The 22297-nt window shown below is 34.3% G+C and overlaps 1 protein-coding gene across 1 annotated transcript in view; it reads right to left on the bottom strand.

The window, feature by feature from the left end:
- Nucleotides 1–22297, bottom strand: part of slc12a10.3 (solute carrier family 12 member 10, tandem duplicate 3) — a 32081-nt gene that overhangs the window by 3387 nt on the left and 6397 nt on the right. The window contains exons 10-23 of the mRNA XM_056460895.1: nucleotides 20809–20966; nucleotides 16104–16211; nucleotides 15905–16028; nucleotides 15724–15825; nucleotides 14095–14250; nucleotides 13916–14015; nucleotides 13318–13429; nucleotides 10884–11018; nucleotides 10697–10803; nucleotides 6999–7078; nucleotides 6837–6920; nucleotides 2798–2896; nucleotides 2140–2251; nucleotides 1972–2058 (exon numbers count right to left, since the gene is read on the bottom strand). Of these exons, the coding sequence (XP_056316870.1) occupies nucleotides 1972–2058; nucleotides 2140–2251; nucleotides 2798–2896; nucleotides 6837–6920; nucleotides 6999–7078; nucleotides 10697–10803; nucleotides 10884–11018; nucleotides 13318–13429; nucleotides 13916–14015; nucleotides 14095–14250; nucleotides 15724–15825; nucleotides 15905–16028; nucleotides 16104–16211; nucleotides 20809–20966 (1564 nt within the window). The remainder of the gene's footprint in view (nucleotides 1–1971; nucleotides 2059–2139; nucleotides 2252–2797; nucleotides 2897–6836; nucleotides 6921–6998; nucleotides 7079–10696; nucleotides 10804–10883; nucleotides 11019–13317; nucleotides 13430–13915; nucleotides 14016–14094; nucleotides 14251–15723; nucleotides 15826–15904; nucleotides 16029–16103; nucleotides 16212–20808; nucleotides 20967–22297) is intronic.

Here is a 22297-nt window from a genome sequence, read left to right as displayed (position 1 = left end):
TAAATAATTCAAATAAATCATTGAGATATGTTTGTCCTAAACACAAAACAAAAAATGTAAATAAAAAAATCTTACACATACCTTCGGAACGGGCTTACATAACCTTTTTGCGTTTTTTTTTTTTTTTTTTTTTTTTTTTTGCGGACCTTTCCAAGCCGCGGTATACCTTGAAAACGGTTATCATCCCATGCCTAACTAGGGCTGGGCGATTTGGCGTAAAATCAACTCAATTATAATTAGTGAATGATTCTTTCTTTTCTTTTTTTCGTTTTTTTTTTCCCTCATAGTTCACGAACAAATTTGTACAGTTAATATGCTCACATATTACAAGAGATTTTTGAATATAGAGTGCATTTCTTGATTTTAAAATAATAGAGGTAAACACACCATCTACAATTTATAGCATATTAATTCGTTCATTCACTCACACATCCGTCCCGCTCACTTTTAGAGACAGACTATTTAGAAACAGGTGATTAATAATTATATGAACATATGATCTCATAAACCCCCCCCCCACTTTTAAAATGTCCGCTACGCCCCTGATTGAACATCAACATCCAACAACTAGAGTTAAAACACACATTGCCTAAAACCAAGTCACTTTTTTTCTTATAATAAAGTGAAAATAAAGAACTTGCATTTTTGGAAACAAAATAAAATAAATGTAATGTTTTTCATATTAAAAGAAAGCCTCAAGAATGACTCCATCATCCTACTTGACTAGAGATCAGATGTGGCGTCAAACAGAAGTATAAATCAGCCTTAAATGGTTTATACTTGCTGCTGCGTAGCCATGCATTTATATGCATTCTGTTTGTGTTTCTCTGCAATAACACTTCCAAAACACTAGCAGGCAGTCGGTTTTTATGTTCCTTAGTATCGAATTCCTTCGTGGGTGAATAAACAGAGCAGGGTCACGTGACTCCACATGCGGTAGGGAAAATAAGTGAAATAATTGACCTGTAAAAATTAGATTGATTTTAGGCTCTTAATGTTGATTGCCCAGCCCTAGTTTTAACCCTTTAAATTACATTTAAAAAAAATTTTTTTTCATGAAAATAAATAAACATATATTTTCCAGGAGGGTATGTATGTTTTATAACCTTATAAGGTTTTTTTATCTTATTTTATTTTTATTTTTTATTTTAATCTTCTTATTCTTTTAACCATAACCTTCTTATTTTGACAGATTTCTTTAGCATCACTACTTGATGAAAAACTCCCAAAAGTCATTAGATTTAAGGATTTTAACCCTTTAAATTTCGGTTTGTTTGTTTGATTTGTTTTCTTTCTTTCTTTTTTTTAAATGGACATATTTTCTATAGGGGTATGTCATTTAAAAAAATCGTACTATAATCTTGCATAAGACAATGATAAGAAACAAACCACAAATATGTTATTTCTATAGGTATTCAAGAGAGTTCTTGTCACTTTATTTGTATTGTTTATTACTGCAAATCTGCTTTTACATCTATAGTGGTTTCTGTAGTTTGTTAACTTTATTCATTTTTGTTTATGTGCACTTAAGTGTGTCACTGATAATTTGCTGCATATTGTAGATTTGTTTACACTGGGATAATGGTGTCTAATTCAATGTGATATATGCTAGTATAAAGGGCAGCATAGTGGCTCAGTGGTTAGCACTGTGGCCTCACAGCAAGAAAGTCACTGTTTCGAGTCCTGGCCGGATCAGTTGGCATTTCTGTGTTGAGTTTGCATGTTCTCCCCGTGTTGGCGTGGGTTTGCTACGGTTTCCTGCTATTTTCCTGCTTTAAGTGAGATGCATTATCTAAATTGGCCATAGTCTGTGTGTGGGTGTTTCCCAGTACTAGGTTGTGGCTGAAAGGGCATCGCTGCGTGAAACATATGCTGGAACAGTTGGTGGTTCATTTCGCTGTGGCGACCTCTGAAATAGAGACTAAGCCGAAGGAAAATGAATGAATGAATATGCTTGTATAATCTTCTCACTTTTTAGCTAGAGGAGGTTTATCCACATCTGTGATCACGATGATGTCCTCGATCTCCAGCCGGAATCTCTTTAACAGCATCTTCATGCTAAAAGATAAACATGTTAAAGTTCTGCGTAAATCTCGATACAAATATCTTGATGAAGGTAATACTTGATAATTGACTGACTCTTTATGGTCTTCCTTCATGGTCTCTTGCTCTCCTAAGATAAACACTCTAATTTTGCTCTTCTTCCAGCGGTTTCTTCTTGTCAGCAAATACGGCACAAGAAGAGTCAGACCTGAAAGAGCAGAAGCATTCATAAAATAGACTTAAGACGAAAAAGGGATTTTCTTCAGTATTTTTTCTTATTTTCCAGTATCTTCAATCAATATTATAAGTATTATTATAAATTATCTGGATATGCAAAATAACATTATATTTTGGTCTTGAAAAATCTAAATTAACTAAGTGTTTTTGCCAGATAGATAGATAGATAGATGGATGGATGGATGGATGGATGGATGGATGGATGGATGGATGGATGGATAGATAGATAGATAGGCAGATAGATAGATACTGTAGATAGATAGATACTGTAGATAGATAGATACTGTAGATAGACAGACAGATAGACAGACAGATAGGTAGATAGATAGACAGACAGATAGATAGATAGATAGATAGATAGATAGATAGATAGATAGATAGATAGATAGATAGATAGATAGATAGATAGATAGATAGATAGATAGATAGATAGATAGATAGATTGATTGATTCTGACCCCTTATTTAAGTTTAGAATTGTTTTCAGAAAAAAACAACTCATTTATTTCTGGTCTGACCTCCATCATCAGAGATCCAGTAGACGTCGATGGTCTTCCTGCCTTGTTTGGTCTGAAACACTGTTTTGACCTGATCATTGGAGCCGTCGTCAGAGATATCTGGACGAGGAGTCAAAAACTGAGGTTAACAAAGGTCAGTGGTCAGATCACTCCATCAGCTCAAGCTTGATTCAAACGCCACTGATTTATTGATTATAATTAGTGCCGGGCAAAAAATAATTGCATCCCAAAGGTAAAAGTTTGTTTTGACATAAGTGTGTGTACTGTGTAGGGCTGCACAACATATGGTTTCAGCATCGTGTGATCATTCACAGAAGTCACATCGCAGGATATGCAATGTGGAGTCTATATCGTTTATGATTTGCATGTGTTTTTGAGGCTTGTGACTGTATGAGGATTTTAAAAGCATTCAGGCATAATTAATTGTTCAATTTGAAATTATATTATCAATTAATTGTATTGAATTATTTATAAAATGAAGACTACGCAGTATTATCCTATATTTGATTATTCAATTACTGTATATCTGACTACTGTTAGACTCCTTGGAAAACACTGTTTATTTGATTTGTATCTTTTTCTTTGTTTTATTTGTTAACGCTTGTAGATTGTTTATTATATTTTATGCAGATACACTCCCAAGCGATCTAAAATGATAAATTCTTTACAAATAGAGATATTCAAGTCATCTGGTGAAATTGTATTCATATCGGAGAATAGCAAAACATGGCAATGCACATCGCAGCCCTAGTACTGTGTATATTTATTATGCATATATAAACACACACAGGTATGCATATATTTGAGAATGTTTACTTATAATTAGATATAAAATGTGTATATAATAGAAATTATACATACATTTAAATATCTATGTAACAAAATTGTTTTGCATAGTTTGTTTCTATGTATGTGTCTGTATCCCATATACATAATAAATATCAGTGTTTCCCCTACAATTATATTAGGGTGGCTCCCTGCCCTCCCAGCGGCTTTCCCCGCCCCCCTTAAAGTCAAGTTAGTTGTATTTTCTATATAGCGCCAGATCACAACTTCTTTTAATAAACAAGTTAAATAGCTGTATATAACATCTTATTTACCCAAAGGCATGTCATTCCTGTCTCTACATGGTCGAGCGATTGCAAATGTCTGCTCTCTGAATCGCGCACGGTGGAGTTCCACACAGCCACTCACATCTGACAGGTGAATCATTTTGAACGAATCTTTAATGTGACTCTAGAACAACGAGTCCTCTCAGGGAGTGATTCTTTCATTTGCGCACGCGCACATTTGTGCAGGTGGAGGAGAAGATTCGTATCTTTTTCGAGTCCTCTATCAGGTTTGAGTCGTTCATTCATCACGTGATAGACAGAAGCCAGTCATATGCATTCAGAGTTGGAAAAAGATTTGATCTGTTCATTTCTCGAGGCTTCCGTGTGAGTCATCTCTCTTTACATGCTGTCACATGATGAACGAACGACTCCAAAACCAGAAGACTCAAAAGTTGAATTAATCATGGCTCCTTTTGGCTCAGACTGTGTGCTTTGGTTAAGCTTATATGGGACTGTCAGTGTGACGTGAATGAACCACTGAAATTTGAAGACCTGTCAGAAGAGGTGAGCTGACATAATCATAGACAAGAGTAGGTAAACAATAAATGATTATTTTCTCTTTCTTATAATAGTCATGACGTGTTGGTAGTGTGATCAACGTTTGAGCTAGTTGTAGATGAGTTTGGAAGCAACTCATAACATTTTATTAATATATATATATATTATATATATATATATATATATATATATATATATATATATATATATATATATATATATATATATATATATAATATATATATATATATATATATATATATATATATATATATATATATATATATATATATATAATATATATATATATATAATATATATATATATATATATATATATATATATATATATATAATTAATATTTTGGCAAATTGAACCACACAATAATATCTAGCTGCAAACCCGCAGAACCACACATGTTTTAGGCACACACGATCTTGGCAAACCAACCATATATGGTTACGACGGATGTTAATGTTATTAACGTGTTCTCGGACATCGTCATCAATATAATTGTATGTTGTTTATAAATATTCTACAAAATAAACAATAGTGTGTACTATTTCACAAATACTGCGATCAAGAGGAGCGAATGGGGAGCGTTATTTCCGATCGCCATTCAATATAATAGACTGAACAGTTTTCTAACAGGCATCATAGATGATCAGTCATTATTATCTGACAGAGTCAATATAGCAAATACTCGTTTGCTGGCCTTGCTGAACGATCTAAATTGGACAGGTATAATAGGCAGTAATACATCTTTATAGGTAATAAAGATCTTTTTACATGTAATAAATGGATGACATTATATTAATATTCTACTCAAGCGATTTAATAGTATTTATTTGTTTAATTTTCAAATAACTTTTAAATTAATGATTTCCCGCATTAAACAGTCATTTCAAGTAAGCAATTTATTGTGTTTAAACCATAAAGTACTGGTAATTTGTTGTAATTATAGTTGCAACAAATTTAGCATTACAAACAAATTAACTGGTAATAGTTGTTAAGAATAATAATAATAATAATAATAATAATAATAATAATAATAATAATAATAATAATAATAATAATAATAATAATGAATATCACATTATTGTTTGCTTTGTATATTTTACAACAAAGTGATTTTAACCAAGTATGATAATATCAAGATCCTGAATTAGTTTATTACACTTAATCCTACAATTAGATGGTTTATTATGTTTTCTTTTTGAATGTGGACACGTGAATTAAGTCACAAGTGTTTAACCAATTATTTTTATTTACATAATTTGAGTTCAGAAACTGCAGAGATGTTAAAATGATCGTTACGAAATAATAATGATATGACTGATATGGGGAAACCATATTTGTGAAATTCAATAGGTGGCGATAATGCTCCTAAGGAGTTAGTTAGTTACCATATATGGTTTGCCAAGATCGTGTGCGCTAGATTGTGTGTGCCTGAAACGTGTGTGTGGTTCTGCTGGTCTGCAGCTGGATATATCTCAATTGAACGAATTGACTCAAAAAGATTCGTTCATCTCAATGAACGATACTCAATGGTCCGAGTCCGTAAAATGATCAAAACCGTGACCGGATGACAGGCTTTGACCCAAACTTGGCTGTCAGAGCGGCAATACTCCCCCTGGCTATATAAAAGACTGATCTTGGTAAGTCAGTCAGTAAATACATCCTTATCGGAAAAAGAAGTATACTTAAATTTTATAACCATACTTAAGTAAAGGTCAAGTTTAAAAGTATACTTTTCACGTATACTAATATCAATGTACTAGTAGTGTACTTGAGACAAACTGGTCCACTTTCTAGTTTATAAAAGTATATATTTTTATTTTAAGGTTAAAAATGGCTTCTATTGCTCTGATGGTCCCAGTCAACAGTACAAACTCAACCATGAACAGTGTAATAAATACTTTTTACGACAGCATTTGCTGCTTTAAGCTAAATTTTAACAGTTAATATATTTGCAGGTCAAGACAAATTGTTTATTTCAAATAAAAATTGTTTATTTTTAGCTTGTACAGTTCAAATAATTGTTCAGTTATTTACTGCTGTCATTAAAAGAAACAAATTAACACCATGACTCCTTGTGTTTGTGTCTGTGTCAGTCTGAACAGCCAGGCTGCGCAGCACCGCAACCCCAACCTCCCCACCCCCTCTTAAAAACTTTAGGCCTAGAAGAAACATTGAAGAATGCACGCACGCACGCACACACACATGCATAAATTGTCAAAACAAACTTTTATTTTGTATGCAATTAATCTTTGCCCAGCACTAATTATAATGTAATGTAATAAACGTATACTAACTGACTTGAGTGGTGACGTCTGGGCAAATGGACTAGTATTCAAGGGTTAGTGTAGAGTTTGTTTATGATTAATTTTTGGGTTTTGTGAAATTATAAGCACAAAACTAATTGTCACCTGAATTTCGGTCGGTCTCTTCATTTTCTGATTTTGTAACTTCATCTGCCTCAAACGCTGGATTGTCAATTGCAGACGATCGGCCTAAAAAAGAAACCCACTTTAACTTGATGTTATGTCTTAAACTGCAACGCTTATGTTATTATGCTTTATAAAACACACCTGAACTCAAATCTTCTCTTATGTCCAATCCATCCATCATTCTCAGAACTGCAATACCGTAGCTGGAGTCAAACGCATCGCTGAACATTTGAAAAACCACATCAGAACAAAAATAAATAACTGTTTAACCTTAATTACCAGCACTGCATCCAGTCTGTCTATTCACACATTCATTAAAAGAAAAACATGTGCAGTATCCTAATCAAATTTAATACATTTTAGAAAATAAAGTTTAAACACATGACATTATTATATCTGTCTGGCAACACAACGTAAACTATTATGAAAATTATTGGAACTGCTCTGAATTTGTAAGTATTTTCCAAGTGCTATTTAATAGAGTAAGGATTTTCACCTTATTTTTAAATTGTATTTTTGATCTGGATAAAGATTTAGTTTAGAAGAAAAATGTATTTAAAACAATCTGAAGGTCAATATCAGGGGCGTCGCTAGACCCAATTCACTGGGGCACGTGCCCCAGTAAAAATCTCCAGTGCCCCAGTAAAAATCTCCAGTGCCCCAGTAAATGCATTGAGATATGATTTACTTCATATGCAAGTGTATTTATTAAGAGTGGTAATTCCGAAATAAAGCCGCTATTCTCTATGTGCAACCGAACCAACGCTGGTGAAAGCAATGTAATCAAAAAGCAAACTGACGCATCTCTGCGTGTGCGCAGGGAACCCGCGCGCCTCTCGCACGCGCTGCTCTTCTTCTGAGAGTCCCGGTAGTAAACATGCGCTCCAAAAAAGCAGGCTGCTTGTTACGCGCCGCTCATGCGTTGTAAAACCAGCGTAACAGCCTTTTTTGTTTTGCAAGTCGACAAAACTAAAGTTTAAACAATACGATGGTGATCTTACTAAGCATGCCTCCTGAGCAAAAAGGAGGGATGACGAGTCATGGAGGTAAGACTTAACAAACCTAATTCTCTGCCATGTGTCAAGTCTACAACAGATAATCCTATAACACACCTTTTTTTTGTATTTTATTTAATTGTCTATAGAATTTCATTCAAATGAAATTAATATTTATGCAAAAGATTTCTTAAATGATCACTCAAGTTGTCTTAACATTGTTTTCCAGGTACATTTAAGATTATTTTGAAGAATAATGGGGGTACGTGCTCCAGTAGAGCTTTATGTCTAGCAACGCCCTTGAGTCAATATTATTAGGCAAGGCAAGTTTATTTTATATAGCACATTTCATACACGATGGTAATTCAAAGTGCTTTACATAAACAAGTATAAAAGAAACAAGTATATAAAACAGATTAAAACGTGTTAAACTGGTTTTAAAAGAATGAAAAAGAAAAGCCATCTGTTATCCCCCTTAATAATATTTTTTGTTCAGTTGTCTACAGAACAAGCCACTGTTGTCCAACAAATGGTCTAATTAACCTAGTTAAGACTTTACATTGCACTTTAGGGCGTACTCGCACTATGCCATCCGAACTGTGCCCAGGCCCGTTTCCCGGATCGTTTGAGAAGTGTGAGTGCTCAGAATCAGGCTCAGGCGCAGTTTAGTTGGTGAGCCCCTGCCCGGTTGGAAGAGGTGTGCCAGAGCGCGGTTCACTTGGGCTTTGACGCGGTACACTTGTAGTGTAAGTGCAAAGTGCGCCTGAGCCCGTAACTGAGGACGAGACGTGACTTTTAAGGGACTGTTTCATATAGATTTATGAATCATTCTTACTGTTTAATGAACGCAAACTGTCGTAGATTATGAAAGATGCAAACCCTACACTGCACGACAGCTGCACCTTCAGCAAACCTCCTAATTCCTGCAGCACGAGGACTTTATGATTGTTTATAAGCATTAAAAGTGGCTGATCTGTTCAGCGAAATGTTTGACTGCGTGTCACCGTATCCCACACGACTAAAACTATATAATTAAAGAAATCTCCACTGTGCTGAGCAAAAGTGCTTCTCTTCTGTTACTGAACAGCAGCGCATCATCGATGATGTAAGCGTGCTCAGGGTCGAATGCAATGCGAGTGCGGGCCGTCGGGGGAGACAGGAGGGGGGCAAGCGTGCTTCGGGCCCGTTCAAGGAAACTGTACATAGTGCGAGTACGACCTTAAGCTCAATACTACCATCTTGCATCGCTGACAAAGACATTAAAAATCACAATAGAAAAAAGTTCTAAACCTTAATTAAAATCACTGTGTCCAGTCGGAAATATTGCTGAACATTCAGTATCAAATGTACAGTTTTAATATACAGTAGTCACATGACTAATATGTGTGATCTGCCAAAACAATGTAGAGATTATTGTGAAAATTATCAGCACTGCTGTGAAATTTCAACTATTATTTCAAGCATTTTCCAAGTGCTGTTTAACCGAGTAAGGACAATGTTCAAGGTATTTTTAATAATTTTTCTTCCGGATGATGAATCTATTTTTGTTTGCTTGGATTAAATAGTTATTTACATTTTATTTTTAAACCCTGAAGGTCAGTACTATTAGCCCCCTTAAGGTTTTTTTCTTTTTGTATGATTGGCGGCTACAGAACTGCTGTCCAGAATAATAAAAATGGTAAAAAATAAAATAAATAAGCATAAAAACAGATAAAATGTGTTATAAAAGAATGAAAAACAAGAGAAAAGCACAGTGCTCATTCAGTAAAGGCACAGCTAAACAGATGTGTGTTCAGTCTTGATCTGAATGTGCCTAATGTTGGAGCACATCTGATCATTTCTGGAAGCTGCCTCCAGCAGTAGGGGGCGCTGTTAGTAGCTGAAAGCCTATTCACTCTGCTTTGACTGAACTCTTGGAATTTCTAGTTTATATGATCCTAAAGATCTGAGTGATCTGTTAGGTTTGTATTCAGTGAGCATATCTGTAATGTATTGAGGTCCTTTCATTTAGTGATTTATAGACCAGTAATAATACTTTAAAATCTATTCTGAATGTAACAGGGAGCCAGTGTAGAGACCTGAGGACAGGCATGATGTGCTCTGATTTCCTGGTTCTTACGACTTTAAATGTCACTTTAAGCTGAATACAAGTATATCGCAAAATATCTAGTCAAATGTTATGTGCTGTCATCATGGCGAAGATAAAAGAACTCCGTTATCAAAACTTATGTTTAATATGTGTTGAATAAAATTGGAAAATACTCCTATCATTTTTAAAAATAATACAAACTTCACAGGAGGGCTAATAATTGTTTCTTCATCTGTTTCTTTAGGCATGGGCCGGTATAAGATTCTGAAGGTATGATAACCTTGGATAAAAATATCACGGTATTGTGCTCACTCTAAAATATATTATTTTTAAATGACTGTATTAAAAAACTAAAACTTTTTCCCCTTTGAAAACAATATATTTTATTTTTTGAAACGTTTATAATAGTTTGAGACGGTAAACATGTCAGGCTAAATAATTAAAATGATTAATTGACTTCTGCTGTCTTCATTAGTTTCAAAAACACTGATTTATTTACAATTTAAAACAGCATCTTTGGATATTTTTTTCTGCTCAAGATACTGTTGTCCTAAAAACAGCAACAACAAAAAATGTAATTAAAAAATCTTACACATTATCTTAGGAACGGTATTACAGCAAATTTTGGTGGTGTTAAAACCTTGACTTTTCCAAACCGCGGTATACCTTGAAAGCGGTTATCGTTCCATGCCTATGTACCTTTCATTGGATGAAAATGAACTGATATTTATGAACAGAATCTGCCTCTGACTCACCTGATGGTGTTGAAGTAGTCCTGTAATCTCTCTGGTTTACACTCCTGCCAGTTTGTCTTATATCCCAAAACAAGCGTGTTCGGCTTCAGTTTGCCAAGACCTGAAGCCTGGAAAGACAGTTTGACCTCTTGTAGAAGGATATCATTAAATACAAACGTCTGACTCTGCTGTTAAAACCTCATCTTACTTGTATGAGACTGTGTGTTCCCTCTTTCAGACTGTCCGCAGTGAAGGACGTGTAAAAAGCACGAACTTTCCTCTGATTCAGCCAGTCCACCAGCATATCAGTGCTGTGCTGTGGAAACCTGGATCTCTCCTCCACCTTTATGCATTAGAAACAGCATTTTCAGGTAAGAAATGAACACTGAACATGCTTCCTTTTTACATAACTGCAGTGAGAAACTGAAAATGCCAATACAGTTGAAGTCAGAATTATTAGCCCCCCTGTTTATTTTTCAACAACACATTTCTAAACATAATAGTTTTAATAACTCATCTCTAATAACATATTTATTTTATCTTTGTCATGATGACAGTAAATAATATTAGACTAGATATTCTTTAAGACACTTCTAATCAGCTTGAAGTGACATTTAAAGGCTTAACTAGGTTAATTAGGTTAACTAGGCAGGTTAGGGTAATTAGGCAAGTTATTGTATAATGATGGTTTGTTCTGTAGACTATTAAAAAAAAATTAGCTTAAAGGGGCTAATAATATTGACCTTAAAATGGCTTTTAAAAAAAATAACTGCTTTTATTCTAGCCAAAATAAAACAAATAAGACTTTCTCCAGAAGAAAAAATATTATCAGACATACTGTGAAAATTTCCTTGCTCTGTTAAACATCATTTGGGAAATATTTTAAAAAGAAAATAAAAACAAAGGGGGGTGAATAATTCTGACTTCAACTGTATGTGATTTTGGGCATTTTGTTTTTAATTTTGCTACAAGTTGAACTGCAGTTAATTTCTCACACTATGCGTGCAAACAGATGACGGTGGATACAGATTCTCAAGCAACAGCCCACCTATCATTCATGTCCCCGTGACAAACTCAGAGGTACTGGATGAGAGTATGCAGTAAGGACTGGTGGGAGAACTCTCAGCATAGTCATCGTTACCAGCTCTCACTAAAAATCTGCTCTCTATAGCTTAAAGTCATTATCATTTGTCATCAAATACATGACTACTGCCATGTGTAGTGAAAAGTTGTACAAAACGGTAATATTCAATTCAATTCCCCTTTATTTGTATAGCGCTTATACAATGTAGATTGTGTCAAAGCAGCTTCACATAAAAGGTCACAGTAAATAGGAACAGTGTAGTTCAGTTTGTAGTGTTTAAGTTCAGTTCAGTTGAGCTCAGTTCAGTGTGGTTTAATATTCACCACTGAGAGTCCAAATATTGAAGAGCAAATCCAACGATGCGCAGCTCTACAGATCCCAAACCATGCAAGCTAGTGGCCACAGCGGAGAGGGAAAAAACTTTACTAATTGGCGAAGTTACATTGCGATGTTTACATGTCTGTTCTGCACTTTAATAATGCCACTAAAATAGGAATACTCCACATGTCTTTATTCCATTTCTGTTTAGTTCGATTATGACTTCAGCCAGATTAAGGTCATCAAAAATTGCTGTTTGCATAGTAGACTCTTAGACCCAATCCCAATTCTACCCCTTAGCACTTCCCCTACCTGGTTTGCGCGTTCACATGAAGGAGTAGGGCTCTCCCAATTCTCTTTATCTTGAAGGCGTAGAGCTAAAGGGAAGGGCTAGATAGCCAGGACTAAACTCAAAACCAAATGGTACTAACATTTCCCAGAATGCACCATCTACAATGGCAGCATGGCTGCACACGGAAGTAAGGAAATGCACAAATTTGTATTTTTTTGTCATTATTACTAATTTTCTAGAACAAACAAGCACATGTTTTAATACAGCCATAACTGTATTAAATAATAGTTTGTATTTTATAATAATAGTTTGTATTTTATCGTCATTTTATCGTTAAAAAAACAACCCCCCCCCCTCCCCAAAAAAAAAAACAAAACAAAAAAACAATCAATTTGGTTCTCTATAATCCTAAATAATACCTTCTGTATATTAGTCCCACAACATACTTTCACATCTGACACTCGATGACACTCGAATACCCTGTCTAGTTTCTGGAAATGAGTTTTTTTACAGTGTCTGCTATAATGTTAATGTTAAATACATTGATGAATATTATGTAAATGCACAGTATATTTACAATCTTATCACCACATTATATCGTTACGATAACATAATATAAGTGTTCAGTGATTCCCTGAAGATCAATGCCAAAAAAAAACCAATTGGAATCACTTCAGCAGTCACGATCGTTGATCTTGTATGAAGTAAGAGATCGAATGACGTGTGCAGGTGCTGCAGTGCTGACCCAATTCTTAGCAGTATATTTTTAAGCCCTCTGTTTCAAGGGCCAAGGGGAACAATTTTTGTAGGGGTACAAAAATAGAATTGGGATTGGGCCTTAATCAGAGTATTGTCTTAATTGTATTAAATTCTGAGTATTAGTGTTCGTGCAAACGTACTCATTGTCTGACATACTGTGTATAAACAAAGTGGACTTAGAGTTCTTACCATAAAAATGTTCCCACAGATCATCAGGCTGATGTTTTTGGTGAAAGTGCCCACAAAGTCCACCAAAGCCGGACGGACATTTGGAGGGCCGGTCAAAACAAGACACTGAGGCCTGAGAGAGAGAGTTTATATACAGTTGAAGTGAAATTATTTGCCCTCCTGTGAATTTTTTTTCTTTCAAGTATTTCCCAAATGATGTTTAACAGATTCAGGAATTTTTCACAGTATTTCCTATAATATTTTTTCTTCTGGAGAAAGTCTTATTTGTTTTATTTCAGCTACAATAAAAGCAGTTTTTAATTTTTTTAAAGCATTTTAAGGTCAATATTATTAGTTTTTAGTTTATTATTACTTTTGTATTGTCTACAGAACAAACCACTGTTATACAATGACTTGCCTAATTACCCTAACTTTACCTTAATTAACCTAGGTAAGCCTTTAAATGTCACTTTAAGCTGAATACTAGTATCTTGAAGAATATCTAGTTAAACAGAAATTGGGGAATAATATCTTTAGGAGGGCTATAATTCTGTCTTCAACTGTATAAGCAATTAGTTTTTATTGATGATCTGTAGTGGTCAGTTCAGTAACTCTTTACCTGAAGTTTTTAACATGGTCCTCTACACCAGTCAGAGACATTGAGAAGGACAGAGCCATGTTGTAGAAACTGGCCTGATAGGACGTTCCCCAGTTAATCTCTGGAACACAATTAAAACCTTCAGTCAGATGCAGATCACAATAGGAAAATACTGGTCATCATCTGCAGCATGTACTCACTTGGCTTCTTGTAGGTGACGTATCCTAAGAGGGAGAGGACGATAGCGAACGTGACCAGAGCAGCCCACCACGTGAACAGAAACATGAGGATGAAGGAGAGGAAAGCAGCAAACAGAGATGTCCATGGAGAAAAGTAGTGGAAATGTGGACGCCAACCTATGAGACGGATCATAGTCATGAATATTGATATTTGACATGATTAAATCGCTGTCCAAAATGTATTATTAACCCTTGTCTGCTGTTGGGGATGTTTTCATCCTCTCTGAGGTGAGTTTGAGTCCTAATTTGGCCACAACTTTCTCTGTGTTTCAGCAAATGGAATGATTTTTGGTAACAAATGTTATTTTGACATGCGTTTTGGAAAATATTTGAAAATGCTCAAACTCAACAATATACTATAGGCAAATTGACTCCCCTTTGATTATGTTGGTGGCCCAATTGACTTCCATTTATAATCGCAAAGTATAATGACATGTATAATAACAGTGCATTGTTAAATGCTTAGCTCCATAAAATAGGAGAAAACTCCCCTGAAATTTCTGAAAGAGATCAAGCCTTAGCAAGGGTAAGGAAAAGTAAACCAAAAGTAACAATGCATTTGTTACCATAAAAAGTAACACAACTAGTTACTTTTTTGAGGAGTAAATCAATATTGTAATGCATTACTTTAAAAAAGTAACGTTCCCCAACACTTGTCAATAATGACTAAAAGTCAGTATATTATATTTTATTATATTATATTATATTATATTATATTATATTATATTATATTATATTATATTATATTATATTATATTATATTATATTATATTATATTATATTATATTATATTATATTAAATTATTATTGACAAACTGCAAGATGTGGATGTTTCTATTGCCTAAATGTGAATTTTGAAGCACACTAGATTATAGATATCCTTCCTAGATTATGGACTAGGAATTCTGGTATCTTAAAAACTTTTATTTCCATTTCACATGGACTTTAAGACAATTCTGAAATCTGAATCTGGTGAAACTTACAGAGAAACTGGTATGTTTTATACAGATGAAGTCAAAATTATTAGCCCTTGTGTGAAATAATATTTATTTTTCAAATATTTAGTCATTTCCCAAGTCATATTTAATAGAGCAAAGACATTTTCACAGTATTTCCGATAATATATTTTTTCTTCTGGAGAAAGTCTTATTTGTTTTATTTTGGCTAGAATGAAATCAGTTTTAATTGTTTTAAAGCCATTTTAAGGTCAATATTATTAGCCCCCTTAAGCAATGTTTGTTTTCCAATTGTCCACAGAACAAAGCAGTGGTATACCCTAACTTTACCCTAATTAACCTCTTTAAAAGTCACTGTAAGCTGAATACTAGTATCTTGAAGAATATCTAGTCAAATACAGTATTACGTGCTGTCATCATGGCAAAGATGAAATAAATCAGTTATTAGAAATTAGTTATTAAAACTATTATGTTTAGAAATGTGTCGAAAAAACTCTTCATTAAACAGAAATTGAAGGGGGAAACATACAATAGGGCTAATAATTCTGACTTCATCTGTATGTTACTATTTTTTTTGCTAATAATTTGTCTTGTAATCATCCTTTATACAGTACATTGTTGATGATTTTCTCACCAGGTGATTTGGTGATGGTGGCATGGAAGCAGCTGAAGTTAATGAGGCCGTAAGAGCAGAGGAAGAAGTTGGAGATCAGAGGAGCGATTGTGTTCAGATCACCTGAAAACATCAAATATTAAAACACCTGTAAAGAGAAACACCACAGTAACTGATCTAATGCAGCAGATCCAACGCTCACCGATGAGGATGAAGGCCAACGCAATGAAGAACATCAGCAAATATCCACGTAGAGGCTCTTGGTTTTTCCCGTAACCTTTCCCGAAGAAGCCGATGTAGGGGTAAATGTTATCTTTGCACAGACACTGTGGAAAAACATGCGAAATGGTATAATTGACTGTATGCTGGATTAACGTAATTTTCATCTTGCTAGCGTCTACCTGAAATATTTTGGGTGCAGAAACCAAGAAACCCAACGCTGACGACAAAGTAGCTGCAAAGATCCCAATGGTGATCAAATGACCAGTTCCAGAAGCAGTGGTAAGAATCTAGAGAAAAATAGGCATCTTGCTTATTGAAAAATAAGCTACATGTGTGCGTGTATGTATCTATATTTATATATATATAAAATGTGTTCATTTCCTCTTTTACTTATTAACCTTTTGTTTGAAAGTATTTTTATATTGGTGTTTTTACAGTGAAATTTGATTAATTGATATGGTAATTAAATGCTACTATGTGAAGTTTATTTATAAACTAATTTCAAGAGGAGCACATGCTTCTGATTGACTTCGGCTGGTCCTACATTAGCTAATGCTTGATCCACTAATCAGACGATTCCTAAATCGCCATAATTAACCAGAGCATCTTACCTTAGCCATCTTCATCTTGAAGAATCCACCCCTACTCACCCCCTTTTCCTTGACAGGGCGGCACGGTGGCCCAGTGGTTAGCACTGTTGCCTCACAGCAAGAATGTCTCTGGTTCAAGTCTTCACCTGGCCAAGTTGACATTTCTGTGCGGAGTTTACATGTTCCCCCTGTGCTCACGTGGGTTTTCCCTGGGCTCTCCGGTTTCCTCCCACAGGTCAAAGACATGTAACATAAGTAAATTGACCCAACCAAATTGATACCATAGATGAGCGATTAACCAGCAATATTTCTCTCCATAGTTGTTCCTAATTCGCATTCGCCATTAACAAGCAGGGGAGTTCTCGAGACCTACCTGAACTAAAACTCCTCTCTCGCCCTGCAAACTGGAGTGAGCCTTGGGCTCGGGGATCTTATGAGCTCAGCGCTCTCTCCCGGGACAGCTTGCTGAACACGCTTCATAATCAATCATCAGCTAAGTGTGAACTCTTGAAAGTACACATTTAGTAATTTGCTTATGTCCATTTTTAAATCAACATTTCTATATAGCTAGAATTTTCTGTTTTACCTCAAGTAATTGTACTACTTAAGCTTACTTTGATATTTATTTCAGTTAATTACCAAGGTAACGTACTGATATACTTCCAAGCAACAGGAAATGATGTCAGAGATCTAGAGTAACACCAAAAACACCCTAAAAATACTATAGTAAATACCGTGGTGTTTTAAACCATTGTAAAGCATTCAAATTAATCTGTTGTGGTAATTCTAGAGTTTTCTGCAACAATACGCATATTATATTACAACACACCACACTTTACTAGTGGAGCAATTCCATGCAAAAGTTTTCACCAAAATATGGAAAAATGTGGTGTAGGCTTGTGTTTTACAGTACTTTAGAAATTCTCAAAAATGGCTCTGTCAGTGTTTTCAAACAATTATATTTCATGGACCAAAGTCACACAAGTGGAAATTTCACATTGGTCACATCCCCAACGGAGAGATGTTACATCCATATTGACACTTTTTCCTCATAAATGCAAAAATGTCGAATAAAATGAAGTCAATAGTTTTTGTTCTATAGAGAGACATATTTTATCCTTTTTATTAGCATTATTTCCTTTGGGCTGTGCAGGTTAATTCACAGAAGTTCTACAAAGTATATTGTACACTGTAAACTCGCATACTTTTTTGGTCACATCCATAACGCATCTTTATTTTCCTCGTTTAAAGTACAAAACATGTTTACAGGTTATTATTTTTGTGTTGTCCCTTAAATCTGTGGTCAGTTGTTCGGGAATATATAAGCAGTTGTTTCAATATAATGTTAACATATACTTCCTATGTGAATTCATGTTTTGAGTTTTACTGCAAATATCACATCCATAACGCTGGAATTGCTCATAGTAAAACCTAAAGAAAACTGCAGTATTCACTACAGTTTATCAGTTGATTATTGTTAGTTCATACCAGGAGCGTAGATTTAGGGTGGACGGAGGTGACGTGTCCCTGCCGATATCCACAGAGCATAAAAATGTCCCCACCAATAATTTAATCCACTTAAAAAAAAAATTGCGCTGTCCATGTTAACCTAGAGTCTAGACCAGGCATGGGCAAACTTGATCCTCGAGGGCCGGTGTCCCTGCAGAGTTTTGCTCCAACACTAATCAAACACACCTGAACACCCTAATTAGTGTCTTTAAGATCACTAGAAAGCTACAAGCAGGTGTGTTTGATTAGGGATGGTGCAAAACTATGCAGGGACACCGGCCCTCCAGGATCGAGTTTGCCCATCCCTGGTCTAGACCATAGAGACCTAGACAATCAGAAAGGGTTAAATCACGTTCTCCTTGAGTCCTCCAGCCCCCAAAACGCATATGGACTGTGCCTAATTGGCTGTGCCTGCTATCATGTGAGAGACTGTGGCTGCCTTCAGATACAAGCAGCGCCAAACGCAGTGGCTTGTTTTTTTGACATGTTGGGTGACACACAAGTAAGGATGGCGGCAGCAAAAAAGGTGGACATAAGGTGCTTTGTTTTCAATGAAAGTAGACACATATTGTAAACGCAAGTTCACTATACAGTCCATCAAGATAATGCCCTTAATGCTCGTGACGCAGGATATCGCTATATATAGCAGACTGATATAGTCTGTGAATAATATGCCCTGAAAACTAACTGCAGAATAAACAGATAAAGTATGATCCCGGCCAGTTCTCCTAATCTCTCCGAGTATGTCCAATTTCAGTCGAAACAATTTGTCAGAAAATATAGCCTATATTGATGACATGTTTTATTTGCACTATTGCTAAAATAAACGGAAGTCTTGATTATACTCTCTCTTTATCAGTTAATAAACTTTACATTAGTAAAGTCAACATTACACCAATGTTTCCCAACCCTGTTCCTGAAGGCACACCAACAGTACACATTTTCAACCTCTCCCTAATCAAACACACCTGAATCAACTCATCAGAAGATTAGAAGAGACTCCAAAACCTGAAGTTAATGGGTCAGATAAGGGAGACATTCAAAATATGTAGTGTTGGTGTGCCTCCAGGAACAGGGTTGGGAAACACTGCATTACACTATCAGGCCTGTAGCCAGTTTATTGAAAGGGGTGGCTATTTTTTTTTTCTTCTGAAAACCCTTTTTGCAGTTATTTTCCAGATTTTCTATTTAATTATGAGCTATAAATGGTGCATTTTAGTGACATTTTAAGAACTTTTTTCGCTGGATTAGCTTGTCGGATGGTTATCATAACCACGCTTTTTAATGTACCAAAAATATTTCCAACTATTTTATCAAATTGTTTACGATATTATTTTATGTGTGCATTTAATATAATAATAACAAACTGGCCAGTACATTCAACCTTCCTTAGTCAGAATTTGGCCATTTGAATAATAAGGAAAATTTAAAAAATAATAATAATAATCCAACTTTTGGTCTTTCGAACCAACCGAATCCACCTTGGCTACACTGAAAAAAGTGTTGCATGCAAAACTGTTGCAAACAATTTATTTGTGTTGAATTTAAACAAACAAATTTAACAATCTTCAACTTAATTTGTTTGTATAAATTCAGCCCAAATAAATTGTTTACAACAACTCAACGTAAAAAAATTGAGTAAATCCAAGGAATCATCTTTGAATAATTTTTTTCAGTGTAAAGGCCTGAAACATAATAATTTGTATGAAGAGAGGATTTATATATATATATATATATATATATATATATATATATATATATATATATATATATATATATATATATATATATATATATATATATATATATATATATATATATATATATATATATATATATATATACACTGAAAAAAGTGTTGCATGCAAAACTGTTGCACACAATTTATTTGTGTTGAATTTAAACAAACAAATTAAATTGAGCAATGTTCAACTTAATTTGTTTGTTTAAATTCAGCTTAAATAAATTATTTACAACTACTTAACGTAAAAAAATTTGTAAATCCAAGGAATCATCTTTGAATAATTTTTTTCAGTGTATATGTATATATATATATATATATATATATATATATATATATATATATATATATATATATATATATATATATATTGTTTGATTCACCCGTCTTCAGCAATATTAAGTGCAAACCTACCCCTTGGTTCATACTACAGTATGCATTCATTTACACAATCTTGTTAGTGATATACACTATAATACATTTTCCTTAAGCATGGTTCAAAAACACTATAGTATTAACCATAGTATTTTTTATGTGCAGTACCTCATAGTCTTGTCATTATGCTAAATGCATGCATGTATAGCTTTCTACCATTTAGAATTCAAATATGAAACCTGAGTGTTGTAGGGCTGAACATTATTGGAAAGAAATGGACACTGTGATTTATATATTGAGATATGAATAAAATTTTACCAGATGAGTTGAATATCTCTATTTGGAAAGATTCCATTCATTTAGATTAACAGTGATGATCAAGTTTTGTTTTCTATGGTGCATCTGTATAAAATACTAAATTACCTACATATAATTACGACAAAGTAAAACATGAAAGTTAAATAAACAGAGCTTTATGGTTTTTGGGGAGTCTAACACTATTCAAGCACAGAAAATGAACAATCAAATAAAAAATAAAATGGTTATCATTGTATAAATAGTTAAAGAATAGTTAAATAGTTAAAGAAAAATATATGATTATCTTTACATTTTTAATAATAATTAAGAAAAAATCTACTTCTGCAACTGAGTTCTGACAGATGTGCTCACCTGGAAGTAGTTTGCCAGTCCAAAGCTACAGGTGTGGTTTTGTTCACAGTGGTCGAAGTTCCAGCCCAGTTTACAGCCCAAACCACTGCACTGGATTGAGGAATCGAGCGCTAAGCTGTCATTAAGACTGCCGGAGGCATCCCTTACCACACTTGCAGCTGAAAGAGAAAACAGAAGTAAATGATAGTGTGAGGATACGGTTATTATTTGCTGAAGTGCTTATATTTCGACATAACTTATTATTTTAAAAGTGATTTTAAATATTTAAACAAAGACAATTATATGAAAAAGATTGTTTACCTTTCTGTTATTACGCAAAATTCAACCCCAGTTTATTTATATAGCACTTTTACACAAAAATTATTGTTTCAAAGCAGAATTAAAAATTGTGTGGATTATTACATTACAATCAAAATCAGAATAATTGGACAGTAAGTGTCAAGTGTATGCATAGTTAATCTGCAGTTAAATTATACAATGTACATTTCAAAAATATATCCATTCTATTTCTCTTTTTGTCAGGTAGAGCAATAAGATTCACGTGAGCTCTACTGGTGTTTGTTTTTGTGAAAGTTGCTCTTCGTTTACTTAATGTTGAAAGCAGGGTGCCCACACTGAAAAAAATGATTAATTTGATTTACTTCACTATTTTAGGGAAAGTGGTTGCAAACAATTTATATGGGCTGAATTGAAATAAATTAAGTTGAACATAGCTAAATTAAATTTGTTTGTTTAAACTTTAAAGTTTTTTTGCCACAATTTTGCAGAAATATATATTTTTTTCAGGTCACGCTTGTTAAAAGTACTTAAATTTCAGACATGTGGATTCAAGGCCTGAAAAGTACTTAAAAACATGCATACGTCCTTGAAAATGCATGCATTAAATTTGAAATGAATTTTATTTTTGGTGTTACAATTTTACTGTGTTTCTGTCAAAAACACAATGAAAAAAGTTACTTAGTTTAAAAATCTTAAATTAGAATCTTGTCTAAGAACTATGACACATAATGCATATTTTATAAATATTTCAGTACATTTGAATATTAATAGTTCTGAATACAACAACAACAACATGACTGTTTAAGACGGTCTATAGTTGGCGCCAATAGCCTAGTGGTAAAGTGTGTCGACACAACCAGCCTGATCTCACGAGAAAACGTAAGTATTTTACGTTTTGACAGTTTAGTGGCTAATTAAACGAGTTCAGTCGTACGATATGGTTCGATTTTTAAAAAGGAGGCGTGACACCTAACCCCGCCCCTAAACCCAACCATCATTGGAGGATGAGCAAATCGTACTAAATTGTACGAATTAGATCGTACGAATTAGCCACTAAAAAAAAAAGTTACGAATTGCCGTGAGATTGTGTTGACACAACACCATGGTGCTCACAGCGACCCAAGTTCGATTCCTGGCTCGAGGTCCTTTGCCGACCCTCTCCCCTCTTTCTGCTCCCAATACTTTCCTGTATGCAACCTCTACTGTCCTT

The sequence above is a fragment of the Danio aesculapii genome, chromosome 7 (assembly GCF_903798145.1).
Source record: "Danio aesculapii chromosome 7, fDanAes4.1, whole genome shotgun sequence".
Classification (NCBI taxonomy): Eukaryota; Metazoa; Chordata; class Actinopteri; order Cypriniformes; family Danionidae; genus Danio; species Danio aesculapii.
The sequence above is the reverse complement of the archived record's forward strand: the minus strand, read 5'-3'. Positions and strand labels throughout refer to the sequence as shown.